At 47.4% G+C, this 20389-nt stretch overlaps 1 protein-coding gene across 8 annotated transcripts in view; it reads left to right on the top strand.

Moving 5' to 3' along the window:
- SGPL1 (sphingosine-1-phosphate lyase 1) overlaps positions 1-19498 on the top strand; it is a 68206-nt gene extending 48708 nt beyond the window's left edge. For all 8 annotated transcript variants that reach the window (XM_059170012.1, XM_059170006.1, XM_059170009.1 and 5 more), the window contains 9 exons: positions 1382-1510; positions 8981-9069; positions 10449-10554; positions 11952-12050; positions 12596-12745; positions 13971-14209; positions 15316-15462; positions 16397-16517; positions 17021-19498. In XM_059170012.1, the coding sequence (XP_059025995.1) occupies positions 1382-1510; positions 8981-9069; positions 10449-10554; positions 11952-12050; positions 12596-12745; positions 13971-14209; positions 15316-15462; positions 16397-16517; positions 17021-17161 (1221 nt within the window). In that variant the 3' untranslated portion in view covers positions 17162-19498. The remainder of the gene's footprint in view (positions 1-1381; positions 1511-8980; positions 9070-10448; positions 10555-11951; positions 12051-12595; positions 12746-13970; positions 14210-15315; positions 15463-16396; positions 16518-17020) is intronic.
- Positions 19499-20389: the final 891 nt, after the last annotated feature.

Here is a 20389-nt window from a genome sequence, read left to right as displayed (position 1 = left end):
CCTCAGTTTTTCTCCTTCCTTTTGTAATAAGAAAAAAAAAAAATACTTAAGGATAGTTGAAAAGTTTCTCTTTACCCATACATAGGTGAATATGGGTAATATTGTCAGAGACATCTTCAGTCCATAAAAAAGGACAATGTTACTTACGTTTCCATGCTTTATCAGTGCCCCATGTAGAAGGCAGATTACTGGGGAAGGGTGTCTTGTTTCCCCATCACTTGAGGTTATTAATGACAAGACATACTTTGATGAGAAGAGAGGAGGAACAGACACTTGTCCCTCATTCCCTGTACCACCTGAGTCTCAGATCAATTGATTTTGAGAATAAGCAATAGGTTCACTCATAATTGAAATAATTCTCATGTTTTTGGTTGACTTTAGGGTTGCCTGTAGCTTCTTCCTCTCCTAATCCAGTTTATTTCCTAAACCCCACTTTGGCATTGGCATTGGACTCAACAGTGTTTAAGGTCTTTGTTTAATTATGGTAACTATGAAACCGCTCCTACCTTACTAAATACTGTAAGTTTGGCTCGGCTATACCTTGACATAATGCTCTGAGTTTACTTCTTAGCTTAAAAATCTTTCCACTGAAAGATGTCCACTGAAAGATAGCTTCCCGCTATCTATGGGATAAAACCCAAGCTGCTTACATAGCAGAAAATGCAAGCCTAGCCTCAGCCGGCTCCCACCTGTGTTTTTCAACTACCTCTGTTACTTTCCCATGTAAATATGAACTTCCTTCCGCCTTTCCTCTTCACTGAGTGTACCTTGCTCTTACCATGTTTTCCTCCCCTCCTTCATTCCACCTGTTCAAAATGACGAATTCCTATTGATCTGTCAAGGTTCTGCCTGTACAGACACCTCAGACCCCTCAGGCTGTTTGTTATTCCCTCCTTAGGGCTCCTTTCATCACTTGCATACTTCTGCTGTCACACACCTGGCTGCTTTTTCCCAGATGCTCTCCTAAGGGCTTTGCATACCTAATGTTATTTACTTAGCTAGAACCCTATCGAGTAGGGACCATGATTGTCTCCTTGAGCACATGAGGGCACTGAACCTCAGAGAGGTGTTTTGACCTCACATGACACAGCAAGAAATAATAGGCAAAGCTAAGATTGCAAACTGGGTCTGTTTGGTGTTTTAGTGTGTGCTTTGAGCCACTTTCACATCTCCTCTCTAACAACATTGTAAAATAACTTATTTGCAAGTCTGTCTCCTCCACTGTATTTTGAGCTTCTTTGGAGGGCAGCACATATCTTCCCGTTTTTCCAGTTTCTAGGGTTGTGCCTGGCATCTAGAAACCTTTGTCTAGTGCATGATTTCCTGTCCCATACCGTGTATTTATCCCTCCTGCTTCATATCTGCGTGCATCGGTTTGCAGGCTTACGGAGATTTTGCATGGAGTAATCCACTGCATCCAGACATCTTCCCGGGACTGCGCAAGATCGAGGCCGAGATTGTGAGGATAGCTTGTTCCCTGTTCAATGGGGGGCCGGATTCCTGTGGATGTGTGAGTATATGCAGGTGGCCTCCAATAACCTTATGTTTTTATCCTAAAGTAGAAGAGTTTGTTGGAAACATTTTGTTACACAAGTAATGTGATTATTGATAGGAAGATCAGATTAACAACAATGTAAAAATGCTAACTTTTGGAATTTTTAGAGCATCAGCATTTTATTGTATATTTTTTAAGATTTTTTTTTCCCCTTCAGTTTTATATTTTGAAAAATTTTAAACCTGAAGTTACTAGAAAGACAGCACTGTGGATTCCATTACTGTAAATATTTTGCACATCTGCTGTGTCTGCTCCTTTATTTCTCCCCCTCCCTCTTCGACCCATCCAGTATACTCCCAGCAGGTAGGCCTTCTCCTGTGCCATCGACTCTCTGAACTCTGAGGAGACCATCAGTTAAGCAAGCCCGAAACAGTTTGGCCTCATCTGAAGAAGTGGAAGAAACATGTATCTCACGACCCTGAAATTTCACTACTTAGGGTACATACCTCTGGAAAACTGGCACGTGTATGTCAGGATAGATGGATATTCCTAGCAGCATTGTCCGTGATGTTGGAAACTGGAAGTAATTCAAATGTCAGTCAGCAGTGGGGGAAATTACAGACTGCTCCCTGTGTTTCAGTCCATCGGAGCTGCTGCTCTGAGTGATGCTCAGATTAGCCCATTTTGACCAGTGGGAGCCTCTTATTTTTGGCCTCTGGGTCCTTTTGTATGATTCAAGTGGTCTTTGAAAGCTTCTTTCCTTCTTTTGTTGACAAAATACTTTTATTTGCTGAAATGTTCCAGGGTCGCTTTATGCATTTCCAGACACCAAGCCAGCCATTTGTCCGAAGAGCCCTGTTTCATTCAGAATGGTGTAAAATACTTACATGGCTCCTAACCCAATTTATAGAATAAGACTTATACAAAATTAGCCGGAAAAACATCCAGAGGGACAAACAGCACAAAGGAGTTGGGTGAGACATGAGGGCTGGAGCAAGAAGGGCTGCCACGCACCTGGTTGGGGTGTAATTAATGTTGAAAGAGCAGGTGTTCTCAGCCGCAGCGGCGGGGGCGTTTGCAAGTGGAGGAAAGACAGGCTGTGAGGTGCTGCTTGTCGGAGCTGGGAGATGAGTACAGGGGTTTCATGGATTCCCTCTTCAGCCATGTCTCCTCTGCATTTGAGTTCTCCTATTGAGTTTTTTTTTTTTTTCTTTTTAAGATTTTATTTATTTATTTGACAGGCAGAGATCACTAGTAGGCAGAGAGACAGGCAGAGAGAGAGAGAGGAGGAAGCAGGCTCCCTGCTGAGCAGAGAGCCCGATGTGGGGCTCGATCCCAGGACCCTGAGATCATGACCTGAGCCGAAGGCAGAGGCTTAACCCACTGAGCCATGCAAGCGCCCATGTTTATTTATTATTTTTAACCTCATTTACTGTGTTCTTCATTTTTGAGAATTTTGTCTTAATCTACCTGGGGATTCTTTTGTTTTTAGACTAGGTTTTTGCTCATTTTATTTATTTATTTATTTATTTCTGTATTATTTAAGTGTTATGCCTTATGTGGGGCTCGAACTCAGAACACTGAAGTCAAGTGTTGCAACTTCTGCTGACTGAGCCAGCCAGGTGTCCCTGCATGGTGGTTCTTTATCGTTTCTTTCCTTGGCTTATGTTTTGTTCATTTAAATATGTTGCGTGTAAGTATTTTATATTTTGCGTCTGATAGAATTATCAGACAGGATTGTTACTCATGAGTCTTAACTCTCCGTTTCTGCTGGTTTCACTCATAATCCTCTTGTATCCTTATATTTGTGACTTTTTTTTTTTTTTTTTTTTTTACATCTTTCTGGGAACTTCAGTCTCCAGATTGAAGTGAAGTTCTCGCAGGGAACATGTGTAGTTACTTCTGGCAGTTGCCAGGGACTTGCTGGGAGGTGCTGTCACATGGGAACCCATTTGAGTCTGATGCTCAGGGTGCAGTCTCATCCTCCAGAGGGCGCGTGAGTTCACGCTGCAGACCCACGTGAGAGCTGTCTCGTGAGTCATTCTTGAGAGAGAGCTTTATTTTTCTTTATCAGAGCATCAATGCTTCTTTACCAGAGCATTTTATTTTTCTTGACCAGAGCATCGGGTCAGGGAGAAAGCAGTTTTTCGAGCTGTCGTCTTCTGCACCAGTGGGGCTTTAATTTCTTGTTCCCTTGAGATGTGGGTGTAAGTCCCAGGTTCTCCAGCTATCTCCTGTTAGATCTCCACCTTGGACAGGCCCGCAGTTTACCTCCTGTTCATTTGTCACGGTGGGGGTCGGGGGTCTCAGAGGGTGGTAGCAGCCCTCAGAGTTGAAACCAGCTTTGGCACTCACTTATCTTGATTTTGCTCTGCTCGAGTTCAGCATATTCCTTTATGTTATAAACTCAGTGGTGGATGTAAAATAAATTCTAATGTTTTATGAGGCTTTTTAGTTGTTTCCCTTGGGGCTGCCCAAGATGGCTTATCTATAGTGCTGGAAATAGGATTTCCATGATTGTTTTTTCCCTCCGTGTGATCTTTGTACACTTTACAGCCTTCTCCTTCTGGATCTGCTCTTCTCCACTTTCTTCCTAGGCTACTCAGCTATTCTTAGAGAATACAGTTTGACAGATTGGCGACCATGCCCGTGTTTCTTCTCCAAACACCTTTTGGTTATGTGTGTCCAGCCAGAGGGATATAAGTGTGGAGAGGCAGTGATCTTTCAGTCTCTGTCTTTTTTTTTTTTTTAATATGGGTTCACTAAACTTGCCTTAAACCTTTCCTCCAAGCTCTGATCTTTATTCTCGGCAGTGTTTATTCTATTCCTCGTGTCGTTACTACTCCTGTATCGGGGTCGTTTGGTACTCTGTGTTTTAGGTCTGCGGTCTCATTCTCTTGGTTGGGTGTCCAGTCTTTCAGCTCTTACTTTCTTGAATTTGTCATCTTGTCATGTTGTCCTATAGTGAGAAACAGTGGTGAGGAATTCCCTTCTCCTCCTCAGACTGTTATCTTTTGAGTTAGTTACCATGCCATTTTCTTTCACTGTGGCTCATGCTGATCAGAATATTCTGTTTTGTTCTGACACATGCTGGCTGATTTCTCATCGGAGAGCATTAGGTTGAGGGCCTCTTGTATTAGAATATCAGGCCACACCTGTGTTAGAATAACTGGGTCTCTTCTGAGATTTTGTTAAAAGTTACCTGTTAGAGTTCACTCTGCCTAGTTGGAAGAAAGTAATACCCTTTGGGTTTTGATTATTTCTTTAACCCATTCTATATCCCTGAAGCCATGACTTTGAGGGGTTGGTCCCAGTGTTCTCTTAACCCATTTTGCCCGTTTCTCCCTAGCTGCCTTGTCTACCACTCACAGAGCAGAAGATAAGGAACCCCCATCCACTTGCTTCTCGGAAGATTTGGAGGGGTATTAATGAGAATCCTCAGGATTTTGCTGGCTCGCTGGACAATTTGAAGGGCTTGGAAGAGGGATTAGGAACTGTGTTTTGCTCTCTGCTGTGCTTTAGTAACTTGTCTCTCTTTTTCATTGCCAATATTTGAAGTTTATTGCATTGTATTCTCTCTCTTCTCTTTGATGGTTGCGATTATAGCTTTCTGCAGCTTTTTTTCCCCTACTTTTAGGTACCAGGGGAGAGGAAGTAGCTGTGAGGTGGGTTCAGTGTTTCATCTTAATGCCCAAGTCCAACCCCAGGGGCATTTTTGCATTGCTGTGGTATCGGGGGCTCTGGAGAAGGATGGAGTCTGAGATCCCTTAGTCGTTTCTAATACTTAGACTTTTATAAGAGAACTAATTACCTCTGGGGTACTTTGAGTTTCTCTGTTTCTTTCACTCTTCTCAGTATCTGTCTCTCTCTCTTTGTCTCTCTCTTGATGAGTTGCTTTCAGTGAAAAAAGTTCGGAGGTGGGAACCAAGACAGAGCCGCATGGCCAAGCTCTTAAGCTCTTTTTAGGTTCTTTGTTTTTCAGTGTAAACCATCTTTCCTGTTACTAACTTCATTTGGCTCTGTTAATAATGGAGGAGAAGTGATTTCATATACCAAAAGAACTTCTGTTGCCCTGGGGAACAGTCTTGGCTTATGCAAAGGCCTCTGGGTCCAAACAGCATCTGAAAGAAAATTCTCTCAACAGGCCATGTTCTCCTCTTATTCTCTGACATACTTCTCTTATATTATAGCAAGAGTTTTTCTAAATGTCGGAAGAAGCTGACTAACATTAGTAGTTATTGAAGCTTTCATCTTCTGTTTACACAATTTCCAATTTTCTTTGGGCACAGAGGGTCGAAGGCAATGGGAGGTTAATAGCATGTTTAGACACAGAATTTGGGGATTAGAAAAAAATTAGAAGTAGAATTTAGGTATTCCTGCTTTTACAGTCAGAAGTACACTGCTGTTTGCCCAACAAATAATGATGTTGATCTGATTAGTTATTGGACTAAAAATAGGGCGTGTGTGCTGGGTGACTAGGGGCTTAGAAATCCTTTTGCGTAGGTCATTACTGAACCTTAGTAAGGGGCTGACACACTGGAGACTTGGACATTGCCGGTCCTTTCCTGACTTGCTTCACAGCTCATTTGGGTCCTCATGTGACAGTCTGAGGTTTTGTGCTAGACCACAGGGCGAGCTGCTGATTTGCAGAGCTGACCTCTGCTATAAGCATTTTCATCTCCTCTGGCAGAAGAGTGCAGAGGCTACAAACAGGCGGGCGTCCTGTGCCCAAGTTCAGTGGCATTACTTAGTGGGTGATGGGCATGTGTTTGGTGAAAACTTCCTGAATCACAGTATGACTAACTTCTCTCAGCTAATCTTCCATGTAACTCCTGACCGCTGGGATTTTGTAGCCAATGGTGTTTTTGTCCTCTGTGGGGGTATTATATGAAATTCCAGAGATCCCTTTCTCTTATTCTCCCCCTCATGTTAAGCTTCACCAAATGAACAAATGTAGAAAGTTTTCTTTTTTAAAAAAAAATTTAAATTCAATTATTTAACATAAAATGTATTATTTGTTTCAGGGATACAGGTCTGTGATTCATCAGTCTTAACACAATTCACAGCACTCCCCATAGCACCTACCCTCCCCAGTGTCCGTCACCCAACCACCCCATCCCTCCCTCCCCACCAACTCCAGCAGCCCTCAGTTTGTTTCCTGAGATTAAGAGTCTCATATGGTTTGTTTCCCTTTCTGGTTTTATCTTGTTTCATTTTTCCCTCCCTTCTTCTGTGATCCTCGGTCTTGTTTCTCAGATTCCTCATATCAGAGAGATGGTATGATAATTGCCTTTGTCTGATTGACTTATTTTGCTTAGCATAATACCCTCTAGTTCCATCCATGTCTTTGCAAATGACAAGATTTGAGAGTTTTGATGACTACATAGTATTCCAATGTATACGTGTGTGTGTGTGTGTGTGTGTGTGTGTGTGTGTGTGTATCTATCTCACATCTTCTTTACCCATTCGTCTATTGATGGACATCTGGGCTCTTTCCATAGTTTGGTTATTGTGGACATTGCTGCTATAAACATTGGGGTGTATGTGCCCCTTTGGATTACTACATTTGTATCTTTAGGGTAAATACCCAGTAGTGCAGTTGCTGGGTTATAGGGTAGCTCTATTTTCAACTTTCTGAGGAACCTTCATGCTGTTTCTCCAAAGTGGTTGCACCAGCTTGCATTCCCACCAGCAGTGTAGGAGGGTTCTCCTTTCTCTGCATCCTCACCAGCATCTGTCATTTCCTGACTTGTTAATTTTAGCCATTCTCACTGGTGTGAGGTGGTAGGTATCTCACTGTGGTTTTGATTTGTACTTCCCTGATGCCGAGTGATGTGGAGCTTTTTCATGTGTCTGTTGGCCATCTGGGTCTTCTTTGCAGAAATGTCTGTTCATGTCCTCTGCCCATTTCTTGATTGAATTATTTGTTCTTCGGGTGTTGATAAGTTCTTTATAGATTTTGGATACTAGCCCTTTATTTAATATGTCATTGGCAAATATATTCTCCCATTCTGTGAGTTGTCTTTCAGTTTTATTGACTGTTTCCTTTGGTGTGCAAAGTTTTTTTATCTTGATGAGGTCCCAATAGTTCATTTTTGCCCTTGGTTCCCTTGCCTTTAAGACATGTCTAGCAAGAAGGTGCTGCAGCAAAGTTTTACTTTTTATCAACTGATGCTAATAGATGGCATTGGGTGGATTATTTTAATCTTCTTAGGGCTCAGTTTTCTGAGTTTTTTACAATGAACAAGTTTGAACAAGTTATCTAACCTTGTATGAATTTTTGGAGATGAGAAATCTAAGAAAATAGCCACCTAGCTCAGTGCTGTGGCTTTTTTTGTTTTGGGTTTTTTTTTTTTTTTAAAGTGATTCTTTTTTTTTTTTTTTTTTAAAGATTTAGTTATTCATTTGAGAGAGAAAGAAGAGGTCGGGGAGAGGGGCAGAGGGCGAGAGAGGGAGACCTCCAACTGAGCGTGGAGCCTGATGTGGGGCTTGATCTCACAACCCTGAGATCCTGATCTGAGCTGAAATCAAGAGTTGGATGCTTAATCAACTGAGCCACCCTGACTTCCCTGAAATGATTCATTCTTAGATGTCATCAAAAGTTAACCTGATGGGTATGATGTGCCTTGTTGGTCATGGTTTACTGAGTGTCAGATCAGGCTTTGAGAAAGTTAGGTGAGGTTCTGTTAGGTGTCAGCCTTTAGGCTAGGTGCTTGGAATATTGTCACGAGGGGATCGGTCCCCACCTTCATGAGTTTATGGTCTCGTGAGGGAAATTGGACACACGACATGACCTTTGAATATTTACGTTTCAACTCTGATAAAGCAATTCACCAATAACAGAGGGCTAGGCCTAGCTTGAGGAAAACATTTTACTTTGTTTAAAAACACTAGGATTTTTGTTTTGATTTCAGGTAAGTGAGATAACCAACTTCTTTTTTTTTTTTTTTTTTTAAGATTTAGATAACCAACTTCTAAGTAGAGGCTTCTGCTTTTCTTTTTCAAAGAGAAACCACAGTTCACTTCAGAATATCTAAACTTTTCTTCTCGGTCTGCTGAGATATTACGTAGTTTAGTGGACTTTGTGACTGCAGTGTATTCTGCAGTGGGCACTGGGAATATAGATCAAAGTCTGTAATCCTGACACTTTTGAGTGGTGTAAAACGCGCTGTCCTGACCACAGCCGGATGAGTAGTAGAAGTGTAAACAGCCCATGTGCTGCCGACATCTGGGGAGCTGGTGCATTTTTCCATACAGTGCAGAGATTCTTATTTCATAGTTTTTTACTCTTCTGAACCAAGATTGGGCTTAGCTGATAAAGCCACATTTCCTTCCGGAAGACACAGTAATATCCGCTCTGCAGAGTGCATGCCAGACCTGACCTGACCTGCTCCTGCATGAGACACCACCAAGATAGGGTGGGACATGCATACCAATAGCTGTCCTTCTCTGCTCTCCGAGGATGACATCTCTTCTTTATTACAGGTGACCTCTGGGGGGACAGAAAGCATACTGATGGCCTGCAAAGCTTACAGGGACCTGGCCTTTGAGAACGGGATCAAAACTCCAGAAATGTATGTTTGCGTGGCTTTGGGATTTATCTGTTTGGAGTACTGCGGTTGGAAACAACCTGACCATCTGTTTTCTCCTTCTCTTCCTTCTTCCTTTGGTAGTTCCAGTCCTCTTTCATCCTGTCCTGTACCCTCAACCCTTATCCTCTCACATTTCACAGAATCCTACATGGATTAGCCAGTTAATTTTAAAGGTCATTCATTTCCCAACCCCCAAGTTTATACATGGTAAATACTGAAAGCAAGAATGAAATTCTTAAAAAAAAAAAAAAAAAAGAATGAAATCCTTTTTCTAAAAGTGATCGAGTAACAGGACTACATCTTTGAATTCTGTGATATTTATTATAAATAATCTGAAGCCCAAGGAAAAACTCTCTAATTCCCTTAAGTTCAGTGCTAGTTACTTAAATATGATAGGCTGTCTCAGGGTGCTTCCTAAGAAAATCAACCTGCAGGCTATTTTCTGGGAGAAGAACTTTTTAAAAATCTTTTTGAGATGTATCCATAACGCCACCCCATGGGCATAACTTTGATATTTGGCTGCATTTTTTTCTCTAGACACTCTCTTTGCTCAGAATGTTTATGCTACATCCTCTGGGTTTCTGTTTCCCCACAAGTATCAGTGACCCAAGGGTTGCACGTGGTCTCATGCTGTGCTTCGTCCTCGGCCTGAGAGAATCCATCAGGCTGCCATCAGTCTCTGTATATAAATCTTGGTGCTTGGTACTCAGTAATAGAGTCTTTCCTTCTGTAAAGGGAATGATTGATTTTGAGAGTGCAGTAATTGAGAGAAGTTTGAAAGCAGATACTTAACCATGACTCAGTCCCCTTTTCAGTGCGATTTGTCCACGCTCTGTGCCCAGTGTGGGCCTTGTACTCAGGACCCCAAGATCAAGAGTTGCAGGCTCTACTGATCGAGCCGACAGGCACCCCCATTTCAGTACTGTGGAAGTGCTGCTTCCAAGTGTGTAGGAACAACAGGAATTATAGTTTCTCACAGGCTCGTGGGCTCTCAGAGCTGGAAGGAACCACTGACCTCATAGAAGCAGTCTTGGGTTCTTCCTTGGCTGTGACCCCGCTACCCCTCACAGCTTCCTGGCTTTGGATGACTGACGCAAGAAGGCTTTGCCGGATGCCAATCTGCTCTAAATTCCCAGGCCCTCATCTTCTCCCTGTCAGCCCTAATTTATGCTTTGGATTTCCTAAACCATAGGGAGAAGATATCTGTAGAAAATCAGTTGACCTCTTTTTCTTTGTGCTTGAAAGGGTAAAACAGTATAAACACTTGTAAAAATGTGAGGAAGAATAACCAGCTGCTAACTTGGCTCTCTCTTGAGCCCTGTTTCTATCTGAATTTCATTAATCTTTTCCCTCTCATTCAGTGTGGCCCCCCAAAGTGCCCATGCCGCGTTTGACAAAGCAGCCAATTATTTTGGGATGAAGATTATACGGGTTCCACTGAACAAAATGATGGAGGTGGATGTTCGGGTGAGTTCCCCTGAAGGGCCCGTGTTGTGCCATGGACTGTGAGGAGCAGGGACACAACCGACTGACAGACGTTCTCCAGTGTTGTGCGCAGAGAGGCTCCAGTGGCCTCTGACTGTGGGCAACGGGGCTGCCAAGCTGCCGCCGGCTGTGGGGATGGAGTGAGGCTCGGTGTTTGCATAAAGTCTTGAGCTCTGAGGAAGCAGGATGGTCCAGTCCTGGGTTGATACTTGGCAGACCTGGGCTTCACTTCTGCAACTTCACTTTCTCCTCTCTCTAAGATGAGCACGGACTGACTTGGCCCAGGACTCTCCCTGTGGTTTTTAGGAGCCTGAATCCATATCCTTGCCAATAAAATAGGAACTGTATCTTTTCAGAACTAAACTGCCCAGTTTCGTAGCACTAGCATTATTTCTGCCTTCCATCTTTATTGATATGTTGACTGAATAATTAATTGACAGATAAAAATTGTGCATATCTAAGGTGCTGGCTGGATGTTCCGCTGACGCGTGTCCACACAGCCAGCTCCTCACTACAGCCGCACTGTGGAGCGTATCCCATTTCACATAGTTACCATCATCCTTCTTCTCCCTTGTTTCTGGGTTAGAATACACGGGGCTGCTCTCTGGACCGCTAGCTGGCTTCAGGCACACAGTGCAGTATTGTGCAGCCCGGCCACATGGCCATCCGCAAGCGGTCCAGAACATCCGGACAGGCAACTTGGTGCCCCTCATCCTCCAGCCCCTGGCAGCCGCCATCCTGCTTTCTGCTTCCGAGTTTGCCTGTCACGGGCACCATGTATGTGAGGTCACACAGCCTTTGTCTCTCTGTCCCTGGCTTACTTCACTCAGCAGAGTGTCCTCCAGGTTCATCCATGTCATCACAGGTGGCAGACTTGCTTTTTTAAAGACCCTGTAGTAGTCCTTTAGTCACTGTTCCTATGTCGTGCCGTGTGGAGAACTCTCTAGTGCCTGGGTGCTGTAAGAATTGCATCTCAGTCTTGTGACAGCCCGGGTGGGGGGCGGGGGGTGGCTGTAGAAACTGTCTGTCCTTGCACAGCACACAGGTGAGGAAACAGTTTGTATGGAGTTAAGTCGTTTGCCCCAGGGTTCCACACTAGTGAGCAGGACTGGGACTCACACAGGCTTCTCTGCCTCTTGGCCCAGTGCCCTTTCTCCTGCCAAGTTGTGGCCTCAGACTTTTCCCCAGATGGAGCCCTCTGGCCGCGTTTGCGTGCTGCCTCTGTGGCGTGGGGCTGTCCTCTCCCAGGTTGGAGAGGCAGATGAGGCGGGCTAGACGAGTGCAGACCCTGAGCTGGTGGCTTGGAGTGCTCTTGGCAGCAGCACAGAAGAGGGATTCTGACGTGGCTTCTCATTTTCCTTTCAACTTTAAACCCCTAGGCAATGAAGAGAGCCATCTCCAGGAACACGGCCATGCTTGTCTGTTCTACACCCCAGTTTCCTCATGGTATCATTGATCCTGTCCCTGAAGTGGCCAAGGTACGTGGGAGAAATGGGCCGCCAGGCACGCAGGCTGAGATTTGAGAGTAGAATGTAATGGTGTAATACTCAGCAGGGAGAAGCAAGTCTCAACTTGGACACGTGCACACATTTCCTGAGCCCTGTAGGAACCCCTGCTGCTCTGTTTGGAGCCTCAGAAAGTTACTGGCTTCTGCTGTGGGAAGAAGACTGTTGAAACTGGATATTCTGGGAGAGTACTGGCATTTCGATTCAGCCGGGAAAATGAGCTGCATTTGGAGTCTGCTGCCCGATGGTGGCGTCCAGCAGCGGCCCCGCCTGTCGCCCTTCCTCCCCACCTGGCAGTTACTACAGCAGGACCTTGTGCCCAGCATCAGAGGGCTGCTCCTGCCCTGCTTGATTATAGAGTGAGGTTGAGGCCCTGTGTATTAAAATATTTTTTAAAGCCTGAAAGACACGGTATATAGTGGCCTGTGGTCACAGCACATCTTTCCACCTGCGTCTTGCAAGTTTTTGTTATATGGTTATAATGAAATTCTCTTGTGGTCTTTGTCTTTTGGGAATAGCTGGCTGTCAGATACAAAATACCTCTTCATGTAGACGCTTGTCTGGGGGGCTTCCTCATTGTCTTCATGGAGAAGGCAGGATACCCGCTGGAGCAGCCTTTTGATTTTCGGGTGAAAGGTGTGACCAGCATTTCAGCGGATACCCACAAGGTGAGATGGGAAGCGACCAAATGCTAATCAAAGTAGGCGGTTGATTATTTTCACTACTGTCAACAAAATAAATTGGTTAAAGCATTAACTTCCACTCAAAATGTAAAATTTAACCTGGCTCTTTGATCTCCCCCGCGTAGCTGGTTCAGGTGACAAAGTATGGTGCTAGAGGTGACCGGTAATCGTGAAAAGGGACCTGTTATCTTTGTGGCATATGGCTAAGAGAAGTTCTGCATCCACTGGCCGTATGTAGCTAGGACATGACAGGACAGGGGCCCATAGAACAATGTTCCTGACGTGCTGAGATTCCGTGGGGTGGAGGCTAGTGATGAAGCTGATAGTGGAATTCCTGAGAGGGTGGACGTTGGTGCTGTAGCTCCCACACAGCCAGCCGGGGCTACTGCCCGGAGTGACAGGAGCCCGCTAAGGGAAGCCCTTTGGCAAAAACGAAGAACTGCGTGCTCGAGAAGGTTTGGACGCCGCCCCCGGTGGCCTAGAACAACGTCTAAGTTGGTCAGGAATGCTCTGAAGCTACACGCAGTTGTGGGGGAGTTGGAGCAGCCTCAGGAATGTGTGCTCACTCATGGAGCTTGTTTTCATCCCAAGTACAGAGGAGACCTGTGTTTCAAACCCTGCGTGATGCACATGGATCTCCTGTCGGGACCTGATTTGGGGTGGCCTCAGCCCTGAGGCCACCCCTTGTGCCCTTGTCCTCACCAGTCTCTTGCTGTGTGGTTCAGGGAGCCAAGCCGCGTCCGTGCTTGCTGCGGCAGGAGTTCACTAGGAGGGCAGGTTGCTGTAAGGCAACTAAGGAGTAGGTTGTTTTTTTAAAGGGGATTCAGTAGTTTCAAGATTCTAAACACCCTGATGTTCCTAAAAATGAAGTATAACACTGAGCGAGAGGGATGGGAAGGAGTCAGCCGGGGTTTTAGTTGCTTCATGTGAATTCCACCCTTTACCCCAGTTTCCAGTGGGAGCTTATCTTTGCTTCCATCCTGACGCCCTGCCCTGGGGTCCTGTTTACAGAAGAGAAGCTACGTGCTGGGTTGGGGGCCGTGGGCTCGGCCTCTCACCAGCACAGGCCCTGTGTGCCCTCCACCCTTCACATCTGAGTGCGAATTCTCCGAATTCCCTGTGCAGGTGGGCCCTTGAGAAGGGGCGCAGGAGGAGAAGTGCGGGAGGAGCTCATTGGGTGGGCACTCACCTGTGTGCTTCTCCCCCTCAGTATGGCTACGCCCCCAAAGGCTCTTCTGTGCTGCTCTACAGTGACAAGAAGTACAGGAGCCATCAGTTCTTCGTGGCAACAGACTGGCAGGGCGGCATCTACGCGTCCCCAACCATCGCAGGCTCCCGGCCCGGAGGCATTAGCGCAGCCTGTTGGGCTGCCTTGATGCACTTCGGTGAGAGTGGCTATGTTGAGGCCACCAAACAGATCATCAAAACTACTCGCTTCCTCAAGTCAGAGTATGTGTGTTAGATTGGGCTTCTGCCTCGTCTCTTGCTTTGTCTGCTCCTAGGCTCGAGGCATGTACTGGGCCCAGCACCTGTGCCCCCAGCCCAGTCAGCATCCTTTAGTGGCCAGGGGTTTAGGACAGCAGTTTAGGGGTGTGGTGCTGGCCTGGGAGGAGGAGAATTCCCTGGCACTGCTAGGACTTGGAGGGTCCAATCCAGGCTTCATGTGTAGGCCCCTGTGTCTCAGAGGACGTCTTCATGACTGGCCGCTCTTACCCACTGCCCAGACGCTGTGCGCCGTGAATGCTGCAGACTGCGGCTCTCACATGTGACCGTGTGTCATCATCATTGGGAGGGCCAGTCACGACACACGTTGCTGTGCCCCCCACAGGCTTCTCATCCCGTCCATTTGGAATGGGAGTCTGCGGACGGGCATTTCTGGGATGCGGAACCTGTGGGACTAGAGTCGCTGGTAGATGAGGCAGAGGGAGTTGGGGGAAGGGCGGGCTGGGAAACCCAGGGCCCGGATGAAGCTAGAACTACGCAGCACATTTTCTGACACACCTGTTCATGTATATCTGCACACCGCCCCCCCCACCCATCTCTGTGGCTCACCCGCCCCGGGGAGGCTTTTTCAGAATCTGGAGGGTGAGTGAAAGCAGCCAGGAGGCATGTCTCATTTGAACAAAGCCTACATATACGCAGCCAATACACCCATCTGTTTGCGAACTGCTCTGCCATTTCTTGCTTTAGGGATTACATACATGACTTTTTAAATTGCAGACACGGAGGGGTTCTTTTCCAGGATTATTTTTTTAAGTGTGTCTTTTATGCCTCATACGCCCCTGGGCACATCATAATTTGGGAGTTGGGCAGACAGGGTAGGAGCCAGTGACTCTGACTCATCCGAGCTCAGTGGAGTTTGGGTCTTCAGATGTTTGTAATGTTTGGGAACCACTGATCTCAGTCTTGCCACCTGATTTTAGAAGGTGAGCAAGCTGAAGCCCTAAAAGAGGAGACTGTGCTATAGGGGAGATGTTGCATGATGAAAGAGTTGATGACCCAAGCAGTATATGTGGCTGAAATTTTCTTTCTGTTCCTTTTTTTGTTTGTTTAAGACTGGAAAATGTCAAAGGCATCTTTGTTTTTGGGAATCCCCAGTTGTCAGTCATTGCTCTGGGCTCCCGAGATTTTGACATCTACCGGCTGTTCAACCTGATGACTGCTAAGGGCTGGAACCTGAACCAGCTGCAGTTCCCGCCCAGGTAAGCCCCGGAGAGCTTCCTGCCCTCGATGTGCTCTGTGACTTCCCAGCAGCTTGAGTAGCGGGGTCACCTGAAGCCTAGAGACTGACGGCGAGGCCAGCGCCCTGGTGCCGATGGACTATCTGTGTGATTTCATCTCTCCACCTGGCATTACTCAAACTCTGGGGACCATTGGTTGGTCAGGAACCCCTTTACAGCAGACCCTATCCTCTTCCTGGGCTGTGTACTCTGCGCCCCATCTCGTAACCACCTTCAGATTGTCCTTGGACGCACTCATGACCTGAGTCATACTTAGCTTAGAACCTTCCACAGGCTTCTCATCATTCAGGCCCACTGCCCTGATCTATAATATGCTTCTGTCATCTCATCCCCCGTGATGCCTGTAAATAAACATGGCTCCCTGAGGGCAGAACCCCACCCCCCACCCCCAGGTATCCTCGGGGCACCCTGATCCTTTCACCTGGTGGTGCCCTTGCCAGTCCCACCTGGACTCAGCTTCTTCCTCTTCATGATCCCTCTGGGCCTCAGTCTCCCTCCAGGGGGTGTGAGCATTTCTTCTGTGCTTTGAAGTCCTTCAGGACCCCCATGGCCCTGAGCATGTGGGGGGTTATCATCTGCGAGGAGAGCATCCCCTTGGCCCTGTGGCTCAAGGCATAGAGGTTGGCAGTTTCTGAGGGGAGAGGTGGGACAGAACAGGCAGCCTGTACTCCCTTTTGTTGGGATGTTGCTGCTCACATGGAAGTGTGACCCCCTCGTGCCGGGCCAGGCTTGACAGCCGTGTATTTGAGAGCCCCGAGTTCCAGGACTGGGAACACTTCTCACAAGTAACATGAAGAAGCAAGTGATAAATTCCAGTCTGTGGAGCTCCTTTATTTTAGAACTTGGTTTTCTTTCCCCAAGGTTCATCTCCGCCTGTCTCTCTGTTCTCCCACAGTATTCATTTCTGCATCACGCTAGTACACACCCGGAAGCGCGTAGCCGTACAGTTCCTAAGGGACATCCGGGAGTCTGTCACTCAAATCATGAAGAATCCTAAAGCAAAGACCACAGGAATGGTAGGACGCTGGGGATTTTCATCTTCCTATGGAAGTTTAGGTGTCGTGGGGCGTTTGGAAGAACCAGGTGACCTCAAGTCTTTTCCTGCCTCTGTTCTATCTCTGCAAACCTTATTCCTTGGAGCTCATGACCTTTGCCTCACCCGTTTCCAGGCTCTTTGGTCTCAAGTGAGGCATGCTGTAGATAACGTACCTTATAGATTTGAACATGTCCTACAGAGGCAGGTGGTGGTCGTGTCCCTTTGAATGGAAAATTTTGACACAGGAAAGACAATAAGCGTGTTTTCTCTGGAATTTTCTTTGGCAAATCCCATGGGTCAGTTCCTTTGGGCAGAAAGGCAGACTAGCAAGTACCTGTGAAGTGCTGCCTGGGTGGGTGTGGAGCCAGGGTGTGGAGAGGACGTGGAAAGTGGGGATTTCTGGGGGGTGGGGGAGAATCAAAGTCGCAGCTTCGTCTCCACCCCCATACGCTGTTGCCACTAACACTCTGACTGGATTTGTAGGGTGCGATCTACGGCATGGCCCAGACAACCGTTGACAGGAACCTGGTCGCAGAATTGTCCTCAGTCTTCTTGGACAGCCTCTTCAGCACTGACACTGTAACTCAGAGCAGCCAGATGAATGGTTCTCCGAAGCCGCGCTGAGCCTGGACCCTCTGGCCCCGAAGGGCTCCTGGCCTCCAGACGGTGCTCGGGGTGCAGAATGGGCCGTGTGCAGGGTCAGCATCTGGTCTTGCTCCATGGAGCACGACAAGACAGACCGTGAGACAGCTTGATCCTTGGGATTCTTGTTCCTCCTCTCGTCCTCCTCCTGTGGTCTTTATGTGGAGACCTGAAGGAGCCTATTATATAATTATTTTGCCCTTGTTCTCAGATGTTGCCCTAGGAATTGTTTTAGTCATTTCTCTCTCTTACCTTCTAGCTTTCAACTTCACTTAATCATTGTGCAGCGGCTCTGACCTGAGTCCTTACAGAGGCTGGGGGGGTTTACGTGATAAAGAAGCTTCTCTGTTCTCTCAGGCAGACTGGCGAGGCAGATTGGAAGATGTTTTCCCGGGTGGGAGTTAGGCGCCCTCTAAGCGTGAGGCTATCTCCGCCTCCTCTCTGGGTAGTGAGTTGTCTGTCTCGGAGAGTCACTGGTAGTGCAGCTCAGTTTCTTTTCCCATTTGATACTTGGTGGCCCCATCTGTGGAGATATGTGCTTGAAATTGGGCTCCCATTGGTTTGTTGTTGCTGCCCTGGATTAGGAAGAGATTGCAGTTTTCAGAGAGCCCAGGCCTTTCTGGCCCTGGCACTGCCTGTCTGCACAGGCAGTGTTCAGAGCACACCTGGACCCTCTCCTGGGCTGCTAAGGATCAGAAACCAGAGCCTTTTCTCAGGTTCTCTGTCACATTCAAATACATGTCCCAGAGTTGGTGGTGGCCGTCCACTCCCCCGCTGCTATAAGCCCTCTCATCTGCGAGTACGTTTGCTTGAAGGAACAGCTCAGAGCACCTTCACAAGTTGCCTTGACCTACCCTAGATGGGTGCAAGGGGGCATGAGAGAGCCTCCAAGGCAAGGAAACTTCTCAGCATTCGTGTATCCCTCCTCCCTCTTTCTGTCTCTTTGGCTCCCCAGGTACTCTGGCAGTTTAGCCTCAGGTACTGGACACTTCTCAGCCCTGGCTAACTCTGGGCTAGGGAAGCATGATGGCAACTGTCAGTTGGGGCCTGGGGCCTGGGATTCCTTCCTAAGACTAGTTTCTCAGGGTGGTGCAGGGACAGAACCAAACCCTGCGCCCACTCCCTGCCCTCTTCACCCCTACACAGGGCCCTGACCTAGGTGGAGCCACAGTCTTCCTCTGAAGACGACCTACCGTGTGCCTTTTTCCTCAGCACTGAGCAGCGAGGGGCTACTCCTGACCCAGGCTGTAGGGGAAATGGGTCAGTCTTCAAGCTTTTATTTGGGTGGGGGAGGACTTTAGGATAAAGTCATGAGAAAATGTCCTCTGTTCATTCCCCTTCTCAGGGACCTCTGAACCATTCAGCCTCTGCAGGCTGCTGTCCTCCTGCATGCCCTCACTGGGAATGCTGGTGGGGAGAGCCAGGACGACCAGGCCTTCCCCGGGGCTTCATAGCACATGTGTCTGAAGTGGCCTTTGGCATTGTGCTTCCGCCACAATAACTGTGACTAGCTGGCTGTGTCATTGCCGGGCTGGAGTGTGTGTTCCTCCTGTGCCTTGTGGGTTCCAGGAGTGGGGGTTGGTGGGGTGTGCGTGTGTGTGTGTGTGTGTGTGTGTGTGTCCGCGCATGCTCATTAGAGGGAGATGCTAAGATCTTTTGGACATGGTAGCCAAGTTCCTTCCAGTTGCTGAACTGGGGGACACCTCCCAAGAGTTGCTGTGGCCGGAGCTGTGCACCAGTGCTTCTGGGTCTCTGGTGCGATCATGGTGTCGGAGGAGTACCCGGGACCCAGAACCACCCTGGCACCACTCTGTTGGCAGCGAAAATGGAGAAGCCTGTGCCGGATAGAGCGATGGGCATGCTGTTGCTTCCGGTGTCTGCGGGCCCTTCCTCTGCTGTGATGGCACTGCTGCCCCGGAGGCAGTGGTGTTTTTTCAAAGGGACCTACAGTAGCCACTTTATATCACGAGCCTTAGTTTGACTGACACTTGCGGGCTTTCCATTCTATGCATACCTGCGCCCTAGAACACCTAGTCTGGCAGAGGCAGGCAGGATGTCTTCAGATGTTGTGTTGCTAGCAGATGTCACATTGGCCTCTGCAGAAACGGTAGTGTCTGGGTTCTATACAGAGGGAGTAGCCGCCAGACTATATACTGCCATGTCACTTTTAATATTACTGGTTTTATACTTGCAAAATGGTACTTGCCTCTTTTAAGTCTTTTCTGTTTAACCTCCTTCTTCCCAGCTCAGTGCTCCCTTCCTGATTGCAGCAATAATATCTTAAAGAGCAATTCAGTAATTAAATGACCGAAACCGTCACCAATGTGGTTGCATTCATTTGCTTCTGGAGGGGCAGGTGGGAGATCCCTGGAGGGGTGGTGGCCACGGGAGACCTGGCTGCTGGTGGGAGCTCGCCCCCTTGTGGTGAAATGGTTGTGTGTGGCCACACAGACTCAGGGTGGTGGCTTCAACAGAAGGTCTGGAACTCAGGCCTTTAGTTCCCCAGAGCCCGGGTCTGCCTTGTGTTTTCTGTCCTCTTCACCACCATCTTCTGCCTATACCTTAATGATGATGGATCCCCCGAGGGGTCTCCAGCCAGCTGGGCGCTGGCTTCAAGCCCTGCATTTGGTTTGGGAGCTGATGGAACCCCTCAGAATATCTCTCTGCACATGTAACCGCTGGGCTTCTTGTTCCATTACAAGTAGGAAGTGAGAATTCCTTCCACAGGTCCTGGGGCCTGTCACTCGGGAACCAGCATTTCAGCCCATTTGGAATTTGTTAAGAGTCAAGTCAAGGAATGCCTGTCTTTGCTAGTTTTCTGCTAAATGACTTGGTTTCTTGAGCACCTGCTTGCTTTGGGGTTAATCCTAGAGGATGAGGCCTGCCCCTCCCCCCCCCCACCAATCCAAGAATTGGTGTTTGGATGCTTATACCTGCTACTTAGTGCTGTGAACCCCTCTGCCTTCTCTGAGGGTTTTTGGTAGCAGCGAGCCACTTGTAGCCAGACCCTGTAGTAGAGACGTCATTACGTCTCCTCAGAGGCCTGACTTGACAGCTGCCAACTACAGCCTGGGTCCAAGCCTTTTCTCAAGTTGGGAGTCTTAATTGGCATTCTTTTTCTTGGGCTTTTTTTTTTTTCATAATCTCTCCTTAACATCTTCCCCTGTAACTTCAGTTATTTGTACGAATTGTAGAATAAACATTTGTTTT

Source organism: Mustela lutreola, chromosome 4 (assembly GCF_030435805.1).
Source record: "Mustela lutreola isolate mMusLut2 chromosome 4, mMusLut2.pri, whole genome shotgun sequence".
Classification (NCBI taxonomy): domain Eukaryota; kingdom Metazoa; phylum Chordata; class Mammalia; order Carnivora; family Mustelidae; genus Mustela; species Mustela lutreola.
Note: the sequence above shows the minus strand (reverse complement) of the source record. Positions and strands in the feature narration are given on the sequence as shown.